This window comes from Aspergillus wentii (genome assembly GCF_001890725.1).
Source record: "Aspergillus wentii DTO 134E9 unplaced genomic scaffold ASPWEscaffold_5, whole genome shotgun sequence".
In the NCBI taxonomy this organism is placed as follows: domain Eukaryota; kingdom Fungi; phylum Ascomycota; class Eurotiomycetes; order Eurotiales; family Aspergillaceae; genus Aspergillus; species Aspergillus wentii.
In genome coordinates, this window is record NW_024467836.1 from 638,719 (window position 1) to 653,231 (window position 14,513).

General features: G+C 48.1%; 8 protein-coding genes across 8 annotated transcripts; 5 read left to right on the top strand and 3 right to left on the bottom strand.

Moving 5' to 3' along the window:
- Positions 1-662: 662 nt before the first annotated feature.
- Positions 663-2,588, top strand: ASPWEDRAFT_60457 (MFS transporter; the record flags this gene model as incomplete). Its single annotated transcript, XM_040838521.1, has 4 exons — positions 663-986; positions 1,043-1,229; positions 1,290-1,786; positions 1,851-2,588. 4 exons carry the CDS (start codon positions 663-665, stop codon positions 2,541-2,543), a joined length of 1,701 nt encoding a protein of 566 aa, XP_040687572.1. The 3' UTR covers positions 2,544-2,588.
- A 499-nt stretch (positions 2,589-3,087) lies between these two features.
- Positions 3,088-4,069, bottom strand: ASPWEDRAFT_173331 (Fig1 domain-containing protein; the record flags this gene model as incomplete). Its single annotated transcript, XM_040831049.1, has 4 exons — positions 3,088-3,466; positions 3,521-3,848; positions 3,908-3,976; positions 4,039-4,069. 4 exons carry the CDS (start codon positions 4,067-4,069, stop codon positions 3,088-3,090), a joined length of 807 nt encoding a protein of 268 aa, XP_040687573.1.
- A 1,147-nt stretch (positions 4,070-5,216) lies between these two features.
- On the bottom strand, positions 5,217-7,590 carry ASPWEDRAFT_52276 (putative exonuclease; the record flags this gene model as incomplete). The annotated part of the gene is made up of 3 exons (XM_040837729.1): positions 5,217-7,317; positions 7,372-7,519; positions 7,578-7,590. The coding sequence occupies 3 exons, from the start codon at positions 7,588-7,590 to the stop codon at positions 5,217-5,219; spliced, it is 2,262 nt and encodes a 753-aa protein (XP_040687574.1).
- A 400-nt stretch (positions 7,591-7,990) lies between these two features.
- Positions 7,991-8,824, top strand: ASPWEDRAFT_41786 (translation machinery-associated protein 16). Its single transcript, XM_040835647.1, has 3 exons — positions 7,991-8,196; positions 8,272-8,356; positions 8,426-8,824. Exons 1-3 carry the CDS (start codon positions 8,028-8,030, stop codon positions 8,706-8,708), a joined length of 537 nt encoding a protein of 178 aa, XP_040687575.1. The 5' UTR covers positions 7,991-8,027; the 3' UTR covers positions 8,709-8,824.
- Positions 8,825-8,995: 171 nt separating this feature from the next.
- Positions 8,996-10,519, top strand: ASPWEDRAFT_41787 (MAM33 family protein). Its single transcript, XM_040835648.1, has 5 exons — positions 8,996-9,306; positions 9,435-9,556; positions 9,612-9,670; positions 9,743-10,275; positions 10,332-10,519. Exons 1-5 carry the CDS (start codon positions 9,108-9,110, stop codon positions 10,355-10,357), a joined length of 939 nt encoding a protein of 312 aa, XP_040687576.1. The 5' UTR covers positions 8,996-9,107; the 3' UTR covers positions 10,358-10,519.
- A 252-nt stretch (positions 10,520-10,771) lies between these two features.
- On the bottom strand, positions 10,772-12,667 carry ASPWEDRAFT_41789 (DNA primase subunit PRI1). Its single transcript, XM_040835649.1, has 3 exons — positions 12,429-12,667; positions 12,178-12,372; positions 10,772-12,118 (listed from the first exon to the last, which is right to left on the bottom strand). The coding sequence occupies exons 1-3, from the start codon at positions 12,644-12,646 to the stop codon at positions 10,984-10,986; spliced, it is 1,548 nt and encodes a 515-aa protein (XP_040687577.1). The 5' UTR covers positions 12,647-12,667; the 3' UTR covers positions 10,772-10,983.
- Positions 12,668-13,447: 780 nt separating this feature from the next.
- On the top strand, positions 13,448-14,027 carry ASPWEDRAFT_548639 (uncharacterized protein). The gene has a single exon (XM_040838115.1). It carries the CDS (start codon positions 13,604-13,606, stop codon positions 13,958-13,960), a length of 357 nt encoding a protein of 118 aa, XP_040687578.1. The 5' UTR covers positions 13,448-13,603; the 3' UTR covers positions 13,961-14,027.
- A 142-nt stretch (positions 14,028-14,169) lies between these two features.
- cspA (putative cell surface protein) lies at positions 14,170-14,492 on the top strand (the record flags this gene model as incomplete). The annotated part of the gene is made up of 1 exon (XM_040831050.1): positions 14,170-14,492. A coding segment is annotated over one exon (323 nt), but the record flags the coding sequence as incomplete, so codon positions are not given.
- Positions 14,493-14,513: the final 21 nt, after the last annotated feature.

A 14,513-nucleotide genomic window follows, 5' to 3' on the forward strand; every position in this document is an offset into this window, starting at 1 on the left:
GTTTTAATACGTTTGGTTGGGTTGTGATACATGCCCGTCGTGCTAATATATATCGGACAGGTAAGTGAAATAAGAGCATATCTCAACGGTTTCTTTCAAAACAACAGGACTCCGAAGTAACACATTCAACAGAATATCTTTTTTTTTAAAGTGTTCTTCGACATATACCAGTAAGTTTTTATCCGATATTACGATCCCTTGTACTGATCTATTAGGGCTATCAGTCGTGACGTCACATCTATGAGGTACCTCCGTCGAGAAGCTTTAGATTCATAATAACGAAGACGAAATAGAAGCAAAATTCGGCTGCATCTGGATCAGCAATAAAGGGAGTATTATAAATGTGATTATAATCTCGATGTCTCGCAAAACCCAACAGGACCAACGATTTATCATCCGGTTGCCACGGTCGGATATACGGAATTACGGACATGAGTCTTCTCGACGACGTCAAGACAACAGCGGAATCTTCATTGAGTTTCAAAGCCAGAAGATTTGTACCATCCGTTTATTGAGTTATATCCGTTCAATGGAAGTACTTATATCGCGCTGGATCCAGAAAATGCAATTCCTTTCCTTCTTTCCAGCATCAGTCTCCAATTGGCAGTCAATCGAAGTACGGAGTCGATTATCAGAGCTACGGATTCAATAAGGCTCTTATGATGGAGACAATTCGAGATTCAGCATTCGGGAAGCTGGTACGCATATTCAGCGGTGGGAGATGGCTGCGATATCCCGAAGAAATCGATTCATCGGTATGGACAGAATACCTAAAGACAGAGCCAGAAGCCGAGAAAGAAGAAGCTGCGACGCCCGTCAATGAAGATGAGGAAAACTGCTATGGCCTGTACACGGTCATGTCCCAGGTCTCCAGGACATCGCGTCGAATGTCGATTGCATCGACTATCCGGAACAGCAGCGAAAATGCGACAGCTGGGACAAGCGGAGGCATCGTGATTAGTTGGCGAGGTCCTGATGATAGCGAGGTTAGTGAAGTTACTGATCAAACATGACTAAAATAATCTTACTGATATGCTCTCAGAACCCCCAGAACTGGAGTATGGGAAAGAGGCTATTTGTGAGCAGCTTGATCTGGTTGCTCACCTTTGCCATCTACATTGGCTCAGCGATTTACACGCCTGGGACGATTGGCGTGACAGAGCAGTTCGGGGTGAGCCAGGTCGCTGCCACACTTGGTCTGACTCTTTTTGTCCTTGGATATGGTCTTGGTATGTCCTCAAAGAACAGCTTGCACCGACGTCGATACCATTTACTAACAACAGCATCAGGTCCGATGGTCTGGTCACCCTTATCAGAACTTCCAATGATTGGTCGCAGTCCAACCTATGTTCTCACGCTAGTTGTATTCGTCTTCTTCCAGTTTGGCGTGATCTACGCAAAGAATTTTGGGATGCTCCTGGCATTCCGCTTTCTGACTGGCTTTATTGGTTCCCCGGCTCTGGCAACCGGCGCAGCATCTATGGGGGATATCTGGAATCCCATGCTGAGAGACTACTTTATTGCCGTCTGGGGCATATTCGCCATTTCTGCGCCTGTTCTTGGACCACTGGTTGGTGGCTTTGCTGCTGCTGCCAAAGGGTGGACATGGACCATTTGGGAGTTATTATGGGTTTCTGGCTTCGCCCTTGTTCTTCTCTTCTTTTTCCTTCCTGAGACATATTCACCCAATATTCTCGCTCGACGTGCGCGCCGAGTCCGAAGGATAACCGGCAACTCGGAGTATATGTCGGAAGCTGAGATCGAGATCAAGGCAGTCAAGCCTACTGTGAGTTTTTCATCTGTATCATGGTTCAAATTCCCATCAAAGCTAACCAAGATCCCCTAACAAGGACGTTCTCTTCGAAGCCCTAATTCGTCCATTCGAATTATGCTTCCTTGAACCCATTGTCTTCCTCCTCAACCTCTACATCTCCCTCATCTATGGCATCCTCTACATCTGGTTCGAAGCCTTCCCCATAGTCTTCAGCGAAATCCACGGCTTCAACCTTGGAGAGAGCGGTCTCGCCTTCCTCGGCATCCTCATCTCCACAATCTGCCTCACCATCCCAGGCTACTTCTACTGGAAATACAAATACCAATCCAAAAAATTCGACAAAAACTGGAACATCGCGCCAGAGGAACAACTGCCCCCAGCCTGCGTCGGTGCTTTCGCCCTCCCCATCTCCCTCTTCTGGTTTGGCTGGACCGGCAACTTTGAAAGTGTGCATTGGATTGTGCCTATCATCGCCTCGATGTTTTTCGCCGTGGGTGGGTGTTTGATTTTCAATTGCATTTTCTGTTACCTGGCTCATGCGTACCCCAAGTATGCTGCTTCTGTGTTGGCGGGGAATGACTTTATGAGATCGTCGTTTGGGGCTGGGTTTCCCTTGTTTGCGACTGCTATGTTTCATAACTTGGGAGTTGGGTGGGCGTGTACGCTCTTGGGCTGTTTGACGGTGCTTTTTGTGCCGTTTCCGTTTGTTCTCTATCGTTATGGGAGGAGGATTCGTCTGGCTAGTAAATATGCCCGGCATGATATTTGAAGGCGCTTTCTTATGATATATGCGTTTGATATCCTACTATATATTTTCAACTGTAATACGGAAATAATGTTACATATGTAATCATGATTAGATCTGAAGAGATAACTTGCTTTGCATAGTGTTAAAGTTTCTATATCTTGATATTATCATTCATGAACAAATGCCGTCCCATTTCCGTTTCCCAAGCCAGCCATTCCGAATTCTCATATAACAAAAGCCCAAAGTGAAGTAGCGTAAATCAGAGGCAAAACATCAATTTTATACATAATAATGAAGCATCCACGAAAAATTTCGAATCCAACAGACTGTACAGAGGTAAAGACTGTTCATTCATGTCGTAGACAACCAGCTGTGCAGTCAGGCTAAGTTTCATGATATAGCCATCCTCGTAATTCCAAATCCCATTCTCATATTATTCGTACCGATTCGTGCCGTGAAGAAAGAAAACCAAAGGGAATCAAATGAAGAAAAAAGAAAAAACATGTCGTCCCAAATGCCGGTGAAGAAAAAAAGAAAATATATGTACCGTGAAGAGTAAGGAGCTTTACTCCTCGTCGGTCAGTTGCTTTATGAGACGGATGCTGAGTATCATGACCAGCAGTCCTATCGTTACAATAACCATTAGGACGAAGCCGAACCAACCGAGAACCATGGCGGAAGTGCCAACCCCGCTCTTGACGCTTCCATTGCCCATATCTTGTGCTATCGTACTGGCAGCTACCGATGCTGTATGTTGCCATAGTACTGATACTAAAACGAATACGGCGGCGACGAAGATAAGTGCAAGGGCGGCTTGCGACACGGGTCTCGATGGGAATGGCTTGACTTCTCGTTCGGAGCCACCAGAGTCGACTTCCTCGTGCCATCCCGGGAAAGTAGCGAGGAGAATAAAACAGAAGAAGGCAAGGATGACGGCAACAACACTGGTGAGATGTTAGTCAAGATGAAGCCCATGAGAGGAACGGATTTAAACATACAGAAGATAAGGGAAGACAACTGCATCCTTGAAGGTTGATGCAACCCAGATCAGATTCATAGGATCCTGATCGACAGTGACGACTTCAGCCAGGGCTGTGGCATTCGAGTTGCAGATAAAAGAACCGTGGTCCGGTTGGACGCAGATACCGAAGTAACCCACGCGGACCTCCATCTCTGCACCGCCAACGATATTCGATGTTGCTGTCACAACGCCAGGGTCTACCTGCGCCAGATTGAAGGTCGGGCTGTAGCGCTCATAGTACATCGAGATCAGGAAGATAGTGGGAATCTGGGGTGATGACGACGAGCATCCAGCCAATAATAGGGCTATAGACGTTAGCCACATTCCAGAGTAACACAGCGCTGGGAAGGTCGGAGAAACTCACATAGAAGAATGATGGACACTGCAATGATGACCATGAGCACGTGGTGGTACCCGATCATTGGTATGAACCCTAGATTGATCCATGTTAGTGATTTTTTCTTCAGCATGGATATCGCAAATTGAAATACATACGGGCAAACCCGTTCGCGAAGTTGATAGCCATTTCGATGTGGTTGATATGATCTTGTTTTTCTTCTCTCCTTCTCTCACTGAGCAATCAACCTCGCTTCCCGGTCCCCCGAGAAGGAGTAGTTGGGGCGTAAATTCTCAGTATCCAGGGATATCCGAGCCCCAGCGATCCGAATAATGCGAATTGAATAGGACGATCTTGAGAGTCCCAGTGACGTTAATGGCAAAGATAATCCGAGTCGCAAGTTGGATTCTTCAGATCGTTGGTATGGAATGTGGGCAAGGATCGGGACGCTTGACAGGTCGCAAAAAACGATAAGAAGGAATGTATGTATCTTCTCCACCGGCGATCGAACCTGAAGAATATAAGACTGGTCAGAGACACTAAACTCGCCTTTCTAAAGCCCCGATGTGGGCGTGAGTGGTAGCAGAGGAGTGCCAAAAAGGCCAGAAAGAGAGCAACGAAGAAGAGAAGAGGAAGGGAGAAGGGAAAAGAGATCGTAGCTGGACAATTCCACAGAACCAGTCACACTAGCTCGCTGAGTCCAAATCCTCCGTGTCAGGCTCCAATTCGTAATCGAGTAAGAAAAAAAGCGAACAAAAAAAGAACGGCAGACGATGCGCCTGGCTGACTGCTGGTGGCTGGTATGAAGGTATACAAATCGGGAGGCTGGGCCAACCGCCTTTGTTTACGTCGGCCGTTTCCCGGTAACCAGCGCCTGACCGCCTGCCGCGTCGGGCAGCTGCGCTAGCCCACATCGAACGGATCAGACCCACTGATGGCACTAGGGCCAATGGGGACTGGCGTGTTTTGGGTTAAAGTTTGCCCCACGGCTTATCATCACCTGACTTCCCCAGCCCCCGGTTTATCGATCAAAAATGGACTCAGGAACAACAACAACAGATGAATCAAGAAACAATGATGACATTGACGATCATCGCGTAGAATAATTACTATGTATGGAGAGATCCAGAGGGTCCAATTCCCCGACACTGCCAGTGACCCATCCAATGATACCTGAACAAAAAATAGTGCCGGTAACAATACCCAATGTATCCTCCCAAAAGGGGTAGTGTTTCAAAAATAAAGGGCGGTAAAAAATGCATCCAAAGAACGCCGAAGCTCCAGCTGTATTCCAATGCTTGATTATAACAAAATGTACTCCTGTGATGCGTGTTGGTTATTTTGCTGCAAAAGAGAAACGCTTGAGATTCAGCGAGATGGGCTGCGGTCGGTCACCACCGTCACTTAAGTTGCTGTCATCGTCATCCTCGCTATCGGGCACGATGAGGTCTTCGCTCCCCCCATTGGCGACCAAGTTCGGAACATTATTGTGGACGGTGTTTGTTTCAACAGAGCCTTGTTTTGACTCGCCAGATCGAGCGCCCAATCCCTTAATGGTCGGGATGTTGATCGATCGAGACCGAGACAAGGCGGTCTGCCCCAATCGCTGTAGGGGGGTCAACCGTTGACGCCTAGGTGATTGCCCCTGGGCCCCCAGTGCACGTCTGGGGGATGACGTCCTAGAGTTAAAGCCAAAACTGTGTTGTCGCTGCAGGGTTGTCGTTTGAGGACTGGACTTGTTATCGTCGCGAACCGCGCCAGCCTTAAACGTATACTTTGAAAGTAACGTAGAGTTCTGCTTGCCAATGTGGTAATCTAGTACCTGGTTAAAAACCTCAGGGTGAGACTCGTGACTCACGGACTTCTCAGGTTGCTCGTGAGAAGTAGCTAGGCCCTCCTTGGCTTCACTAGCGACTTGTGGTGTCTGTCCTGCATCCTCAGTTTTGGAGGGTGACTCGGAATCCGGCGCGGTCTCCTTCTCGTCAGCTTGACCTGCTTGACCCTTGTTTGTGGAGGTTTCGGGCGAATTTTCGGGGCCAGCGATTTGCGTCATGATGTCTTCGGCAGACTCGTCGGAGAAAACTTCCAGATTGGACTTTCGTGGCTTTTTCGTTCGATTCATTTTGTGTCCACTAGGGCTAGCTTCCTCGCCTGCGTGCGCAAAGAAACGACTGCGGCAATCAGGCTGGGTAGGTAATGCTTCATCATCGGCCTCAGAACAGAGTCGTTGCCGCTTGGTGGGCTGAAAAGTCGACATTCTGGCAGCTCGAGCCAGGAAGGAATCGCGTTCTACACTTCTCACCACCGGGCTGGAGATTCGGTGGGATTGCCCTATAGAGGATGCGGATCTTGTGGTGTTTGATCTGGTTGGGGCAGGGCTGCTCTCCCAGGAGCTGTTAGCATGGCGTTGAAGAAGTCGTTGCTGGCTGGGAGAGGGGGAGAGTGTGTTCGGATCTAGCTCCGCCAACGGCGTCCGTTTTGGAGTGAAGAACGAGTTGATGGGCTTGCTTGGTTTTAGCTCAGCAGACGAACCTAGGGTTTGTCGGCGATGCAGGCCGGGGGCCAGCTTGCTAGGTTCGAGTGGCTTCAAGACAATGGGTTCCTTTGTTGCCGGATCCAAGTCTCCCTGGGCCACAGCCACGGCAGTCACCGGGTCGACATCAGCTCCGATAAAAGGGAGTTCATCGAGCTTAATATCATTTTCAGGTGGCGTAAGGGTAACTAGCTTTCCAGCTTTAGGGCAGAATACCCTTTGATAGAGGAACGTGAGCTCTGCTTGATTGAAATTCTCCAGATAGTCGGATGGAACATGGTAATTTCCCTCGAATTGAATCATTCGCAACGCCCTTTCCACGTTCTTGTACTTTCGTATGCTCCGATATGCGGTTTTCAAGCCCATCTTTGCGATATTAGGCAAATAATCACACCCGCTAAGAATGCACATGCGTCTGAAGTCTGCATCCGTCCATCCTATCAGGCTAACCTCGCGGCATGCTGTAAAGTCGGCTCTGTTCAACTCAATGCAGTCCCCATGCTGATCGAGTTTTGATAACAACCTCTTTGCACCAAACACCAGCATATCGGAGTCTTCGGAGATTATGCCGTTGATGATACCCTCCCGCTCAAGGTAGACTAGCTGGGCATCTGCCTCGTAAGGAGCCACAACATATTGGATTTTTAACTTTTTCAACTCCTCGATGAGTTGTCGAGCCATGTACGGAGTCACATCGACAGCTTTCTGCAGCTCTTGATAGGCTTCCGCCATCCTCCCTTTTCTTTGAAGCTCTAGTCCGAGGGCTTTGCTTTGTTTGCGCCTTTCATGTCGATCGGATTCCGTGCCGGATTTGCTGGGAAGGTCATCACCATCGAACACAAGATAAGGGGTTATGCCGAAGTAGAGCAGCATGCGAACACGATTCAGCACGAAGTCGATATGTCTGCAAGAGTATTAGCCATATTCAGTCCACTGACGCCTTCAAAAATCCACATACTTGGTTGTCGGTTTATCCAGAACAAGATCAACCGAACAGGCGATCGTTCCACGATGTAGCCAACCATATGCGTCCACTCCCAGCGTCTGGCCGCTGAATTTCTTCAAATTGCATGGTTTTTGGATGGATTTGAGAAGACCATGAAGACCTGTATGTTCAATCAATGACCCAGATATCACCCACAATACTGCACAAGTCAGACGTACCTTTGATACCCATCGTGGAAACCTTTTCGGGAACAATAAAGTATTCGCCTTGTTTACCCGCAGAGCAGGAACGGGCGTCAACTGTGACAGTCCAGGGCGAATGATTGACCGTGGGACAACCCCGAGAAATTCCACAGAACGAAGGTTCCTAAATAAGAGTCCAGGGCCGACCAAATACCTAGCAAATTACCGTAATGATGACCAGGACAACGACGTTGGAATGTCGGACGCTGTCCCTCCCCTCCGACGCGCAAAAGACGCGAAACAATAGGGACGAAGCAGTGATTGGCTATCCACAGGCGGTATAGTCATGCACCTCCACCGCCCACGTATTCTGCCCGGAGAAAAAAAAAGGAACGAAAAAAAAAAGTCTGGACTTCGGAGGAAATGCAGGATTCCATCCCCGCACTTTGATCTGAAGAAGCAGAAGGGAGAACAGAACGTGCAACCATGCCAAAGACATTTGCCAAGGTGCACAAGCACATTTCCAAAAAACGAGGCGCAGTTGACGCCTTGCACGAATTTAGCAGAGATGCCAGGAGATTGCGCCGTGCGAATCACAGAGATGACCGAGTTGCTAAAGCATCTGTAACCACATCGAGGGGAAGACAATCATACAGTAAGCTAATATCGTGTCTCTGCCATTGTATGATGGCTTGCTGTTCCGAGAAACAGATAATTGACCCGTTTGCAGTCGATCGCATTGCCTATTTCCAGGAAACTATCCCAGATGATGCGCAGCCATTCTCCGACGAAGAGATAATGCAAACAATAACCAAGTATGCGCTTCGTCAATCATTCCAAATATTTGTCTGTCGAACACTTGCTAATGCATGTGCCTCCGATAGCTACATCAACCGCAGTAACCCTGAGATTGAACAACTAAAAAGCGAACGCCGAAAAGGACGCCCTCCCAGCAAACGAGAGGAAGTTTTGCTACAAAGAATGGATGCTGAAAGTAAAGAATATAAAACTGGATTCTGGATGCCCGACTTCAGTCAACCCGAGGTGCTACGGGCTTTGGCTATTTGGAATGGAGATTGGTCTGGTCTAAGTATGATGAAGTTCATTCGATTCACGAAAGAAAGCGGGAAACAAGCATCCAGCTTTCCTCCCAAGGGACTCTCATGAGCATGATATATTGATTTCTCTTCTTATTTGGACGGACCATTTTGCACCTACATACTGTGTTTACTTTACGTGAGTTCGGGCGATGACGGCGTATATGACTGCATTATGAATTTTCCCAACTTCATTATTATACATATCATTATGAATAAATCATAAGAGAGAAGAAATATCCATAAAATTTCTAGATTCACTATTCTTCTTTGGCTCTCTTTTGCCTTCTACCGTAGCGGCGCTGGAGTTTTTCTGGAGCTCTAAAGGTCTTGGCGTAGTCGATCTTCTTCGGAACGTTAACATCATCAGCTCGCCTCTTCCCATTCTCAACTTGCCATCCATCAACACCTCAGCACCCCCAACATCTCTTCTTCAAATTTCCATCCCCTTACCACCAATCTTTCCACAATGTTGTCCTTGCGTACTCTTGCCCGCTCTGTGCCTCGCACTGTCTCGCGGTCCTTCGCTACCTCTTCCCGGTCCGCAGTTTTGCGACCCGTGTCAACAGTCCCAAGACCCAGTCTCCTGCAGTCGTCGCTGAAGCCGGCCACAAGATCGCCTTACGCTGCCTTTTCCACCTCGAGTGTCTTCAGACAATCCGCCGAGGGTAAGTGAAATTTCGTTTTCTTGGATACAGTCAATCCCGGGGCACGGTTTTTTCTTCCGCCCAGTTTCCGTCATTCATCAAAACAGCCTAATGAGCATGGCTAACAAATTTTTGCTGCCCTGTTTTAGGTGATGTCGAGCTGGTTGCCAAGCTTGAGGATGAGGTTAAGCATGAAAAGGCTTCTGGTCTGGAAGATTTGGAATCCTCTGTCCAGAACATCCAGTATGTTCTTCAGAACAACTCCTGGGAGGTAAGTGCAGAGTCTAGATATGACGGCAAGCTCGGATTGTACTAATATCACACAGGTCAAGGATGTTCCCGGTGAGCAAGAAATTGTGTTGACGAAGAAGTTTGGCAATGAAGAGTAAGTGCTGAAAATTTCCCGATATTTATTAGTACGCTTGATTATAGGCTCTAACGTTTGTGACCATCATAGGATTCGTCTCACTTTCACTGTCGCCGACCTCCAGAACTTGAGCGAGCAGGAAGACTTCGACGATGGCGCTCTCGCTGACGAGATGGACTTCGAGGGCCACCAGCCCACTAACCAGGGCCGCGCTGGAGGCGTTTCCCAGCAACACCCCGAAGACCGTGTCGCTCCCGCCGACCGTGAGTTGGATGAGTTGGACCGCGACGTCGAACCTAGCTTCCCTGCACGTGTCAACGTCACCGTTGAGAAGCCCGGCAACGGTGCTCTCCTGATCCAAACCGTCGCTCAGGATGGCCTCTTCCAGGTTGAGGAAGTTTCTTACTTCTCTAAGCCCGACCTGGCCCACGCCCAGACCGCTGAGAAGGACTGGGCTAGACAGAGCCTCTACGCTGGTCCTCCCTTCGAGAACTTGGACGAGGACCTCCAAAGCTACCTCGAGCGTTACCTCGAGGAGAGAGGCGTTAACGCAGAGCTTGCCAACATGATCCCCGACTACATCCAGGTCAAGGAGCAGAAGGAATACGTTCGCTGGCTCGAGAGTAAGTGACATCCATCTGATAATTGTAAAACCACACAACTAATGGAATGATTGCAGGCGTCAAGAACTTCATCTCCGCTTAAATGTCTTTTTCGGAAAGTGACATTTCATGAAGCCTACTCTATGAGTCGAGATGTGTACGACAAAATCCCAGCTCTTCACCCTTTTCCTCTAATATTATCTGTTTTAAAATATTCTCGTGTTTTCATGTTACATTAGCTCATTGGGATGGTAGAAGTAGCTTCTACTAGGAGGTGATGCCGACTGGCATGACATGTATCAATATAGAAACGAATCCATTTATTTATGTAATTTATCAATGTTGAGTTGACATATTTTTACTGATTGCCCATGCGTAAACATCTTACTTTTGCCTCAATTGACCCTGTCACATGAGAATAGTAATTGTGCACCAGGGGACTGGAAACATAAACCTGAATATGGATGGCCCATGACCCTTGTGTAGGTGCATGCTTTAGAATATAGATCGTTAAAAACGTGAGAATCTGGTTACAGACAGGTGTTGTTGCTACCTGAGGTTTCCAATGGGATTGATTAAGAAATATACGCAGCTTGCATTTATGCATAGATCCAGAACCTCCAAACGCCTTGGTTGTGATAAGAAAAAAAAAAAAAAGACTTGTCCAAAACCCGCTTCAAAATGAAAATAAAATTTGCAGAACCATCCAATCGTTTAGGAGAGAGACCCTTAGAATTCCATGCTCTCGGATTTGACATCCGCAGCATCGTCATTTCGCTCACGCTTACCATTGCGTTCCTCCTTGAGCAAGCCAGCAATAAATGAACGGAAGTAGTCGATGTACGGCTTCAGACTCGTCTTCTCATAGTCCTGTAGCTTGCGACCACCTCGGGCATCGGAATCATTGGGCACGCTTCCTTCCCCATCGACGGCGTCAGTGCCAGCACTACCCGCCGGATGTTCCGCATCCCAAGCGTCAATCTCTGCTAACAATGTCATGACCGTGGGCACAGAGAGGGGATCGAATTGTTCAGCCTTCCGTGCATCTATAGGAACACAGACACGACCTGTGCCGGGATGCACAACGAAAGGACTTTTGAGCAAATGTATCATCTTTTTGCTGACTTCGGAATCGAGACGAGGGTATGTATACTCGAGGACGATATCTTGCTTCGCATCACGCAGAGAGGAAGTATTGAGGCTGCTGCTTTTTCCCGTTTTGGCAAGCGCATCAATGTCAGCCCATTTGCTTGTACTTGAACGGTCGGGTGATGAATCCCATTTCCGCCGCAACGCATCGTTCAGTGACTTGTCGGGGAGTAATGCGAGAAGACGTTGCGCTTGCTCTGAGCTAACAAAGGTGTCTTGGTCAGCTAGTGTCGTTTGGGCAAAGTGAGGCTTCAAGATCTCCAAACTACGGGCCAAATGCGGGTGCAGAGGCCGCTTCAAATTCACGCGCTTGCCACTTTGGGACCCTCCTCGTATCACATCCAGGTAGCCGGCAATCGCCCTTCTCCGGTCATCTGGAAGGTTTCGAGCACGTGGGTCACACACCCAAGCGTGAGCACCACGTCGACCCGAATAAACCCACATGATGTGTTCAAAGCCGAAATCCTCTCGCAGAGCAGTATCAACAACCTTCATCGCCATTGTAACAAAAGTCCAGCATTTTGCGCATATGTTGGCCTTTTCGCAGCATGAACGGATATCGTCATAATCGGTCAAATCAATATCAAATACTAGTTCTTTGGATATGGGTTTCATCTGGCCACCTCGCAGGGTTTTGCGATCCCGGGGGTTGGTGCTGTAAACAGGACCAATTTCAAAACGGGAAGGGTTCATTTTCAGTATGTCTTTACGGAATCTGCCAGAAAACGAGTCAGTAATTGACTTCCGCTTGTTTACTAGGTTTCAAAGACCTACAAATCTGCGGTTGTGTATGATTGATATCTCAGGTAGGCATCGTTCTGCAGCGTGAGGGCGAATTCACGATTGCCAAAGTCGGGAGAAGGTATTATCCCATGATTCAACCACTGGAATAGATACCGAAATGGAAATAGACGTTGGTAGAATGCAAGCATTGTGTCCATATCGACGTGGGACGGTGGGGGAACAGAGCTGAACAAACTCGGATTAGCAAACCAATCAAGAATTCAACGACATTCGTGACTTACTCGCCAATTTCTGGCGCCGATGATGGTTCTGCTTTAGTATCTGGTGCACTGGAAGCTGGGTATTCATCATCGTCATCATTGAATAGATCCTCCAACTTCACTCCAGAAGTCTCGTTCTCCGCAGCTGGTGCTGCAGAGTCTGTTGGGGGAGCATCAGGCATAACTTCGTCATCGTTTCTTTGACTGGGCGAATTTCCTGGGGACACAGAATGAGGCATTTTGATGGCTTTGGGCAAAGTGTTATGGTTGATGGCCGTACTCGACTATCGTTGCGCTCCTCCCAAAGCCATTAACGCGACCCTCGAGACGCGTGACACAACGCGTCTCTTTTTAGCCCTAGGCCCTAAGCCCTACTCTTTACTTTAGATCTTGGCATAAATCTGATATAGAATCACGTGATAACCAGGGCATCAACTCTAAACCGCAAACGTCGACCTCGCCCTGACCTCTCAATCTGCAGTTGCATCCTCATCTAGGTTCCATCAGGGACGAACCGCTCTCATGCAGTCGTTTTCAGTTGAGGGGATTTGTTCCTGCCTTCAACCAGGTCCATTGCATGACGCCTACATTTCCCCGACACCCTGGTGTTATCTTTCCTAGGGCAGCAGACTGACTCCTGGAACGGGCTTTTCTTGTCTCTCGAGCTCGGATACAAACGGATTTGCGATTGAAAATCTGCTTGGTGTTCCCAACAGAGATAATACGACGTATCACGATTTCGTGATGGCTGTGGGCCATCATCATAGACTTCATGGCAGGCTTTTCAAGCACATTATTGTCACCTTCGAAATAGCAGTATATTTGATTGCGACGGTTTGGGCGTATATGGCCTTCTTTCTCTGCTGAGCCCTTCAATTTCCACATTGCTATACGGCTTCTCTGGGACTAACCCCACATTCCAGTCGATCTTGGGTAGCTTCAAGTTGTTTTAGAACATATGGCTAAATCCTGGAGGCATTAGTCGCCATCAGCTCCACATTTGGAAGTCAATTCCTCTTGCACGCAACCTATGCGAGATCATACCCTACGCTATTTGCTGATCGAGCATAATTCTTGCGGCTTTTTCTTTCTGCAGCCATGTGCTACCCGTATCTAATCTAATCCTTTTTCGAATTCTGCCTCTTCATGAAGAAACCGATAGGCAAATTTACTTGATCAAATGCTAGGCTACAATCATGACGCCATTTCAAACGCTTTGGGTGTTGATTAGCATCACTCTTCCCGTCTTGCCCCATAATTTTTCGTTGCATAGTGGGCCTTGGGCCGGAATGAAACTATTCAATGTCACACTCGCATCTTCTCTCAACAAGATTTTTTTCCCCTCACGACTTGCTTACTATCACCATCAATTCGTCCCTTTAGCATCCATGGTTCCTTGGGTCTCTTCTGCTGCATTCAGCCATACAACATGGTTTTCGCACAGATTGATTTTGGTTGACATCGGTTCCTCACCCAGAGTCAAGCTGCTGTGCACTTGGCCTCGGTGGATACTACATTGCAGTTATTGCGAAGGGGAAAGAAGAAGAAAATAGGACGAAAACGGCAATTTGCCCCATCTCGAAATGCATATAAACCCAGCTTTCGTACCTGCTTCTCTGATTCTTCATTCCTTTCTCATCACGCAAATTCTCCAGTCAAGAGAGGTTCCTCGCTACCACTACATTCGTTATCTCCGATATACCTTCGGTTCATATCCGTGTTTGCGCGCCTCTCGTCTCTGATCATCATCCAATCTTGCAACATGGTCAAGGGAACAGTTGCTCTTCTGGCTTTGGCTGGTCCAGCCTTCGCTGGAGTTATCCAGGGCCGTGGTGAAGAGGGCCAAGACTTCGTGAAGCCTCTCTCTGTCTTGGATCCTACCACCGAGAAGTGGGAGAAGCCAACTACCACTGCAACCGAGGCTTGGGAGCCTACCACTACCGACAAGTGGGAGAAGCCTACCACCACCGCAACTGAGCCGTGGGAGCCTACCACTACCGACAAGTGGGAAAAGCCGACCACCACCGAGAAGTGGGAGAAGCCAACCACCACCGAGAAGTGGGAGAAGCCAACCACCACCGAGAAGTGGGAGAAGCCGACCACCAC

Excerpts from the sequence above, each read along its gene's own strand:
- ASPWEDRAFT_41786 (XM_040835647.1), top strand. The coding sequence starts at position 8,028 with ATGCCAAAGACATTTGCCAAGGTGCACAAGCACATTTCCAAAAAACGA. Across the intron at positions 8,197-8,271 it reads GAGGGGAAGACAATCATACA|TCGATCGCATTGCCTATTTC; the intron begins GTAAGCTAATAT and ends ACCCGTTTGCAG. Across the intron at positions 8,357-8,425 it reads ATAATGCAAACAATAACCAA|CTACATCAACCGCAGTAACC; the intron begins GTATGCGCTTCG and ends TGCCTCCGATAG.
- ASPWEDRAFT_41787 (XM_040835648.1), top strand. The coding sequence starts at position 9,108 with ATGTTGTCCTTGCGTACTCTTGCCCGCTCTGTGCCTCGCACTGTCTCG. Across the intron at positions 9,307-9,434 it reads CTTCAGACAATCCGCCGAGG|GTGATGTCGAGCTGGTTGCC; the intron begins GTAAGTGAAATT and ends GCCCTGTTTTAG. Across the intron at positions 9,557-9,611 it reads TTCAGAACAACTCCTGGGAG|GTCAAGGATGTTCCCGGTGA; the intron begins GTAAGTGCAGAG and ends AATATCACACAG.
- ASPWEDRAFT_41789 (XM_040835649.1), bottom strand. The coding sequence starts at position 12,646 with ATGCCTCATTCTGTGTCCCCAGGAAATTCGCCCAGTCAAAGAAACGAT. Across the intron at positions 12,373-12,428 it reads TCGGCGCCAGAAATTGGCGA|CTCTGTTCCCCCACCGTCCC; the intron begins GTAAGTCACGAA and ends GAGTTTGTTCAG. Across the intron at positions 12,119-12,177 it reads TCATACACAACCGCAGATTT|ATTCCGTAAAGACATACTGA; the intron begins GTAGGTCTTTGA and ends GTTTTCTGGCAG.
- ASPWEDRAFT_548639 (XM_040838115.1), top strand. The coding sequence starts at position 13,604 with ATGACGCCATTTCAAACGCTTTGGGTGTTGATTAGCATCACTCTTCCC.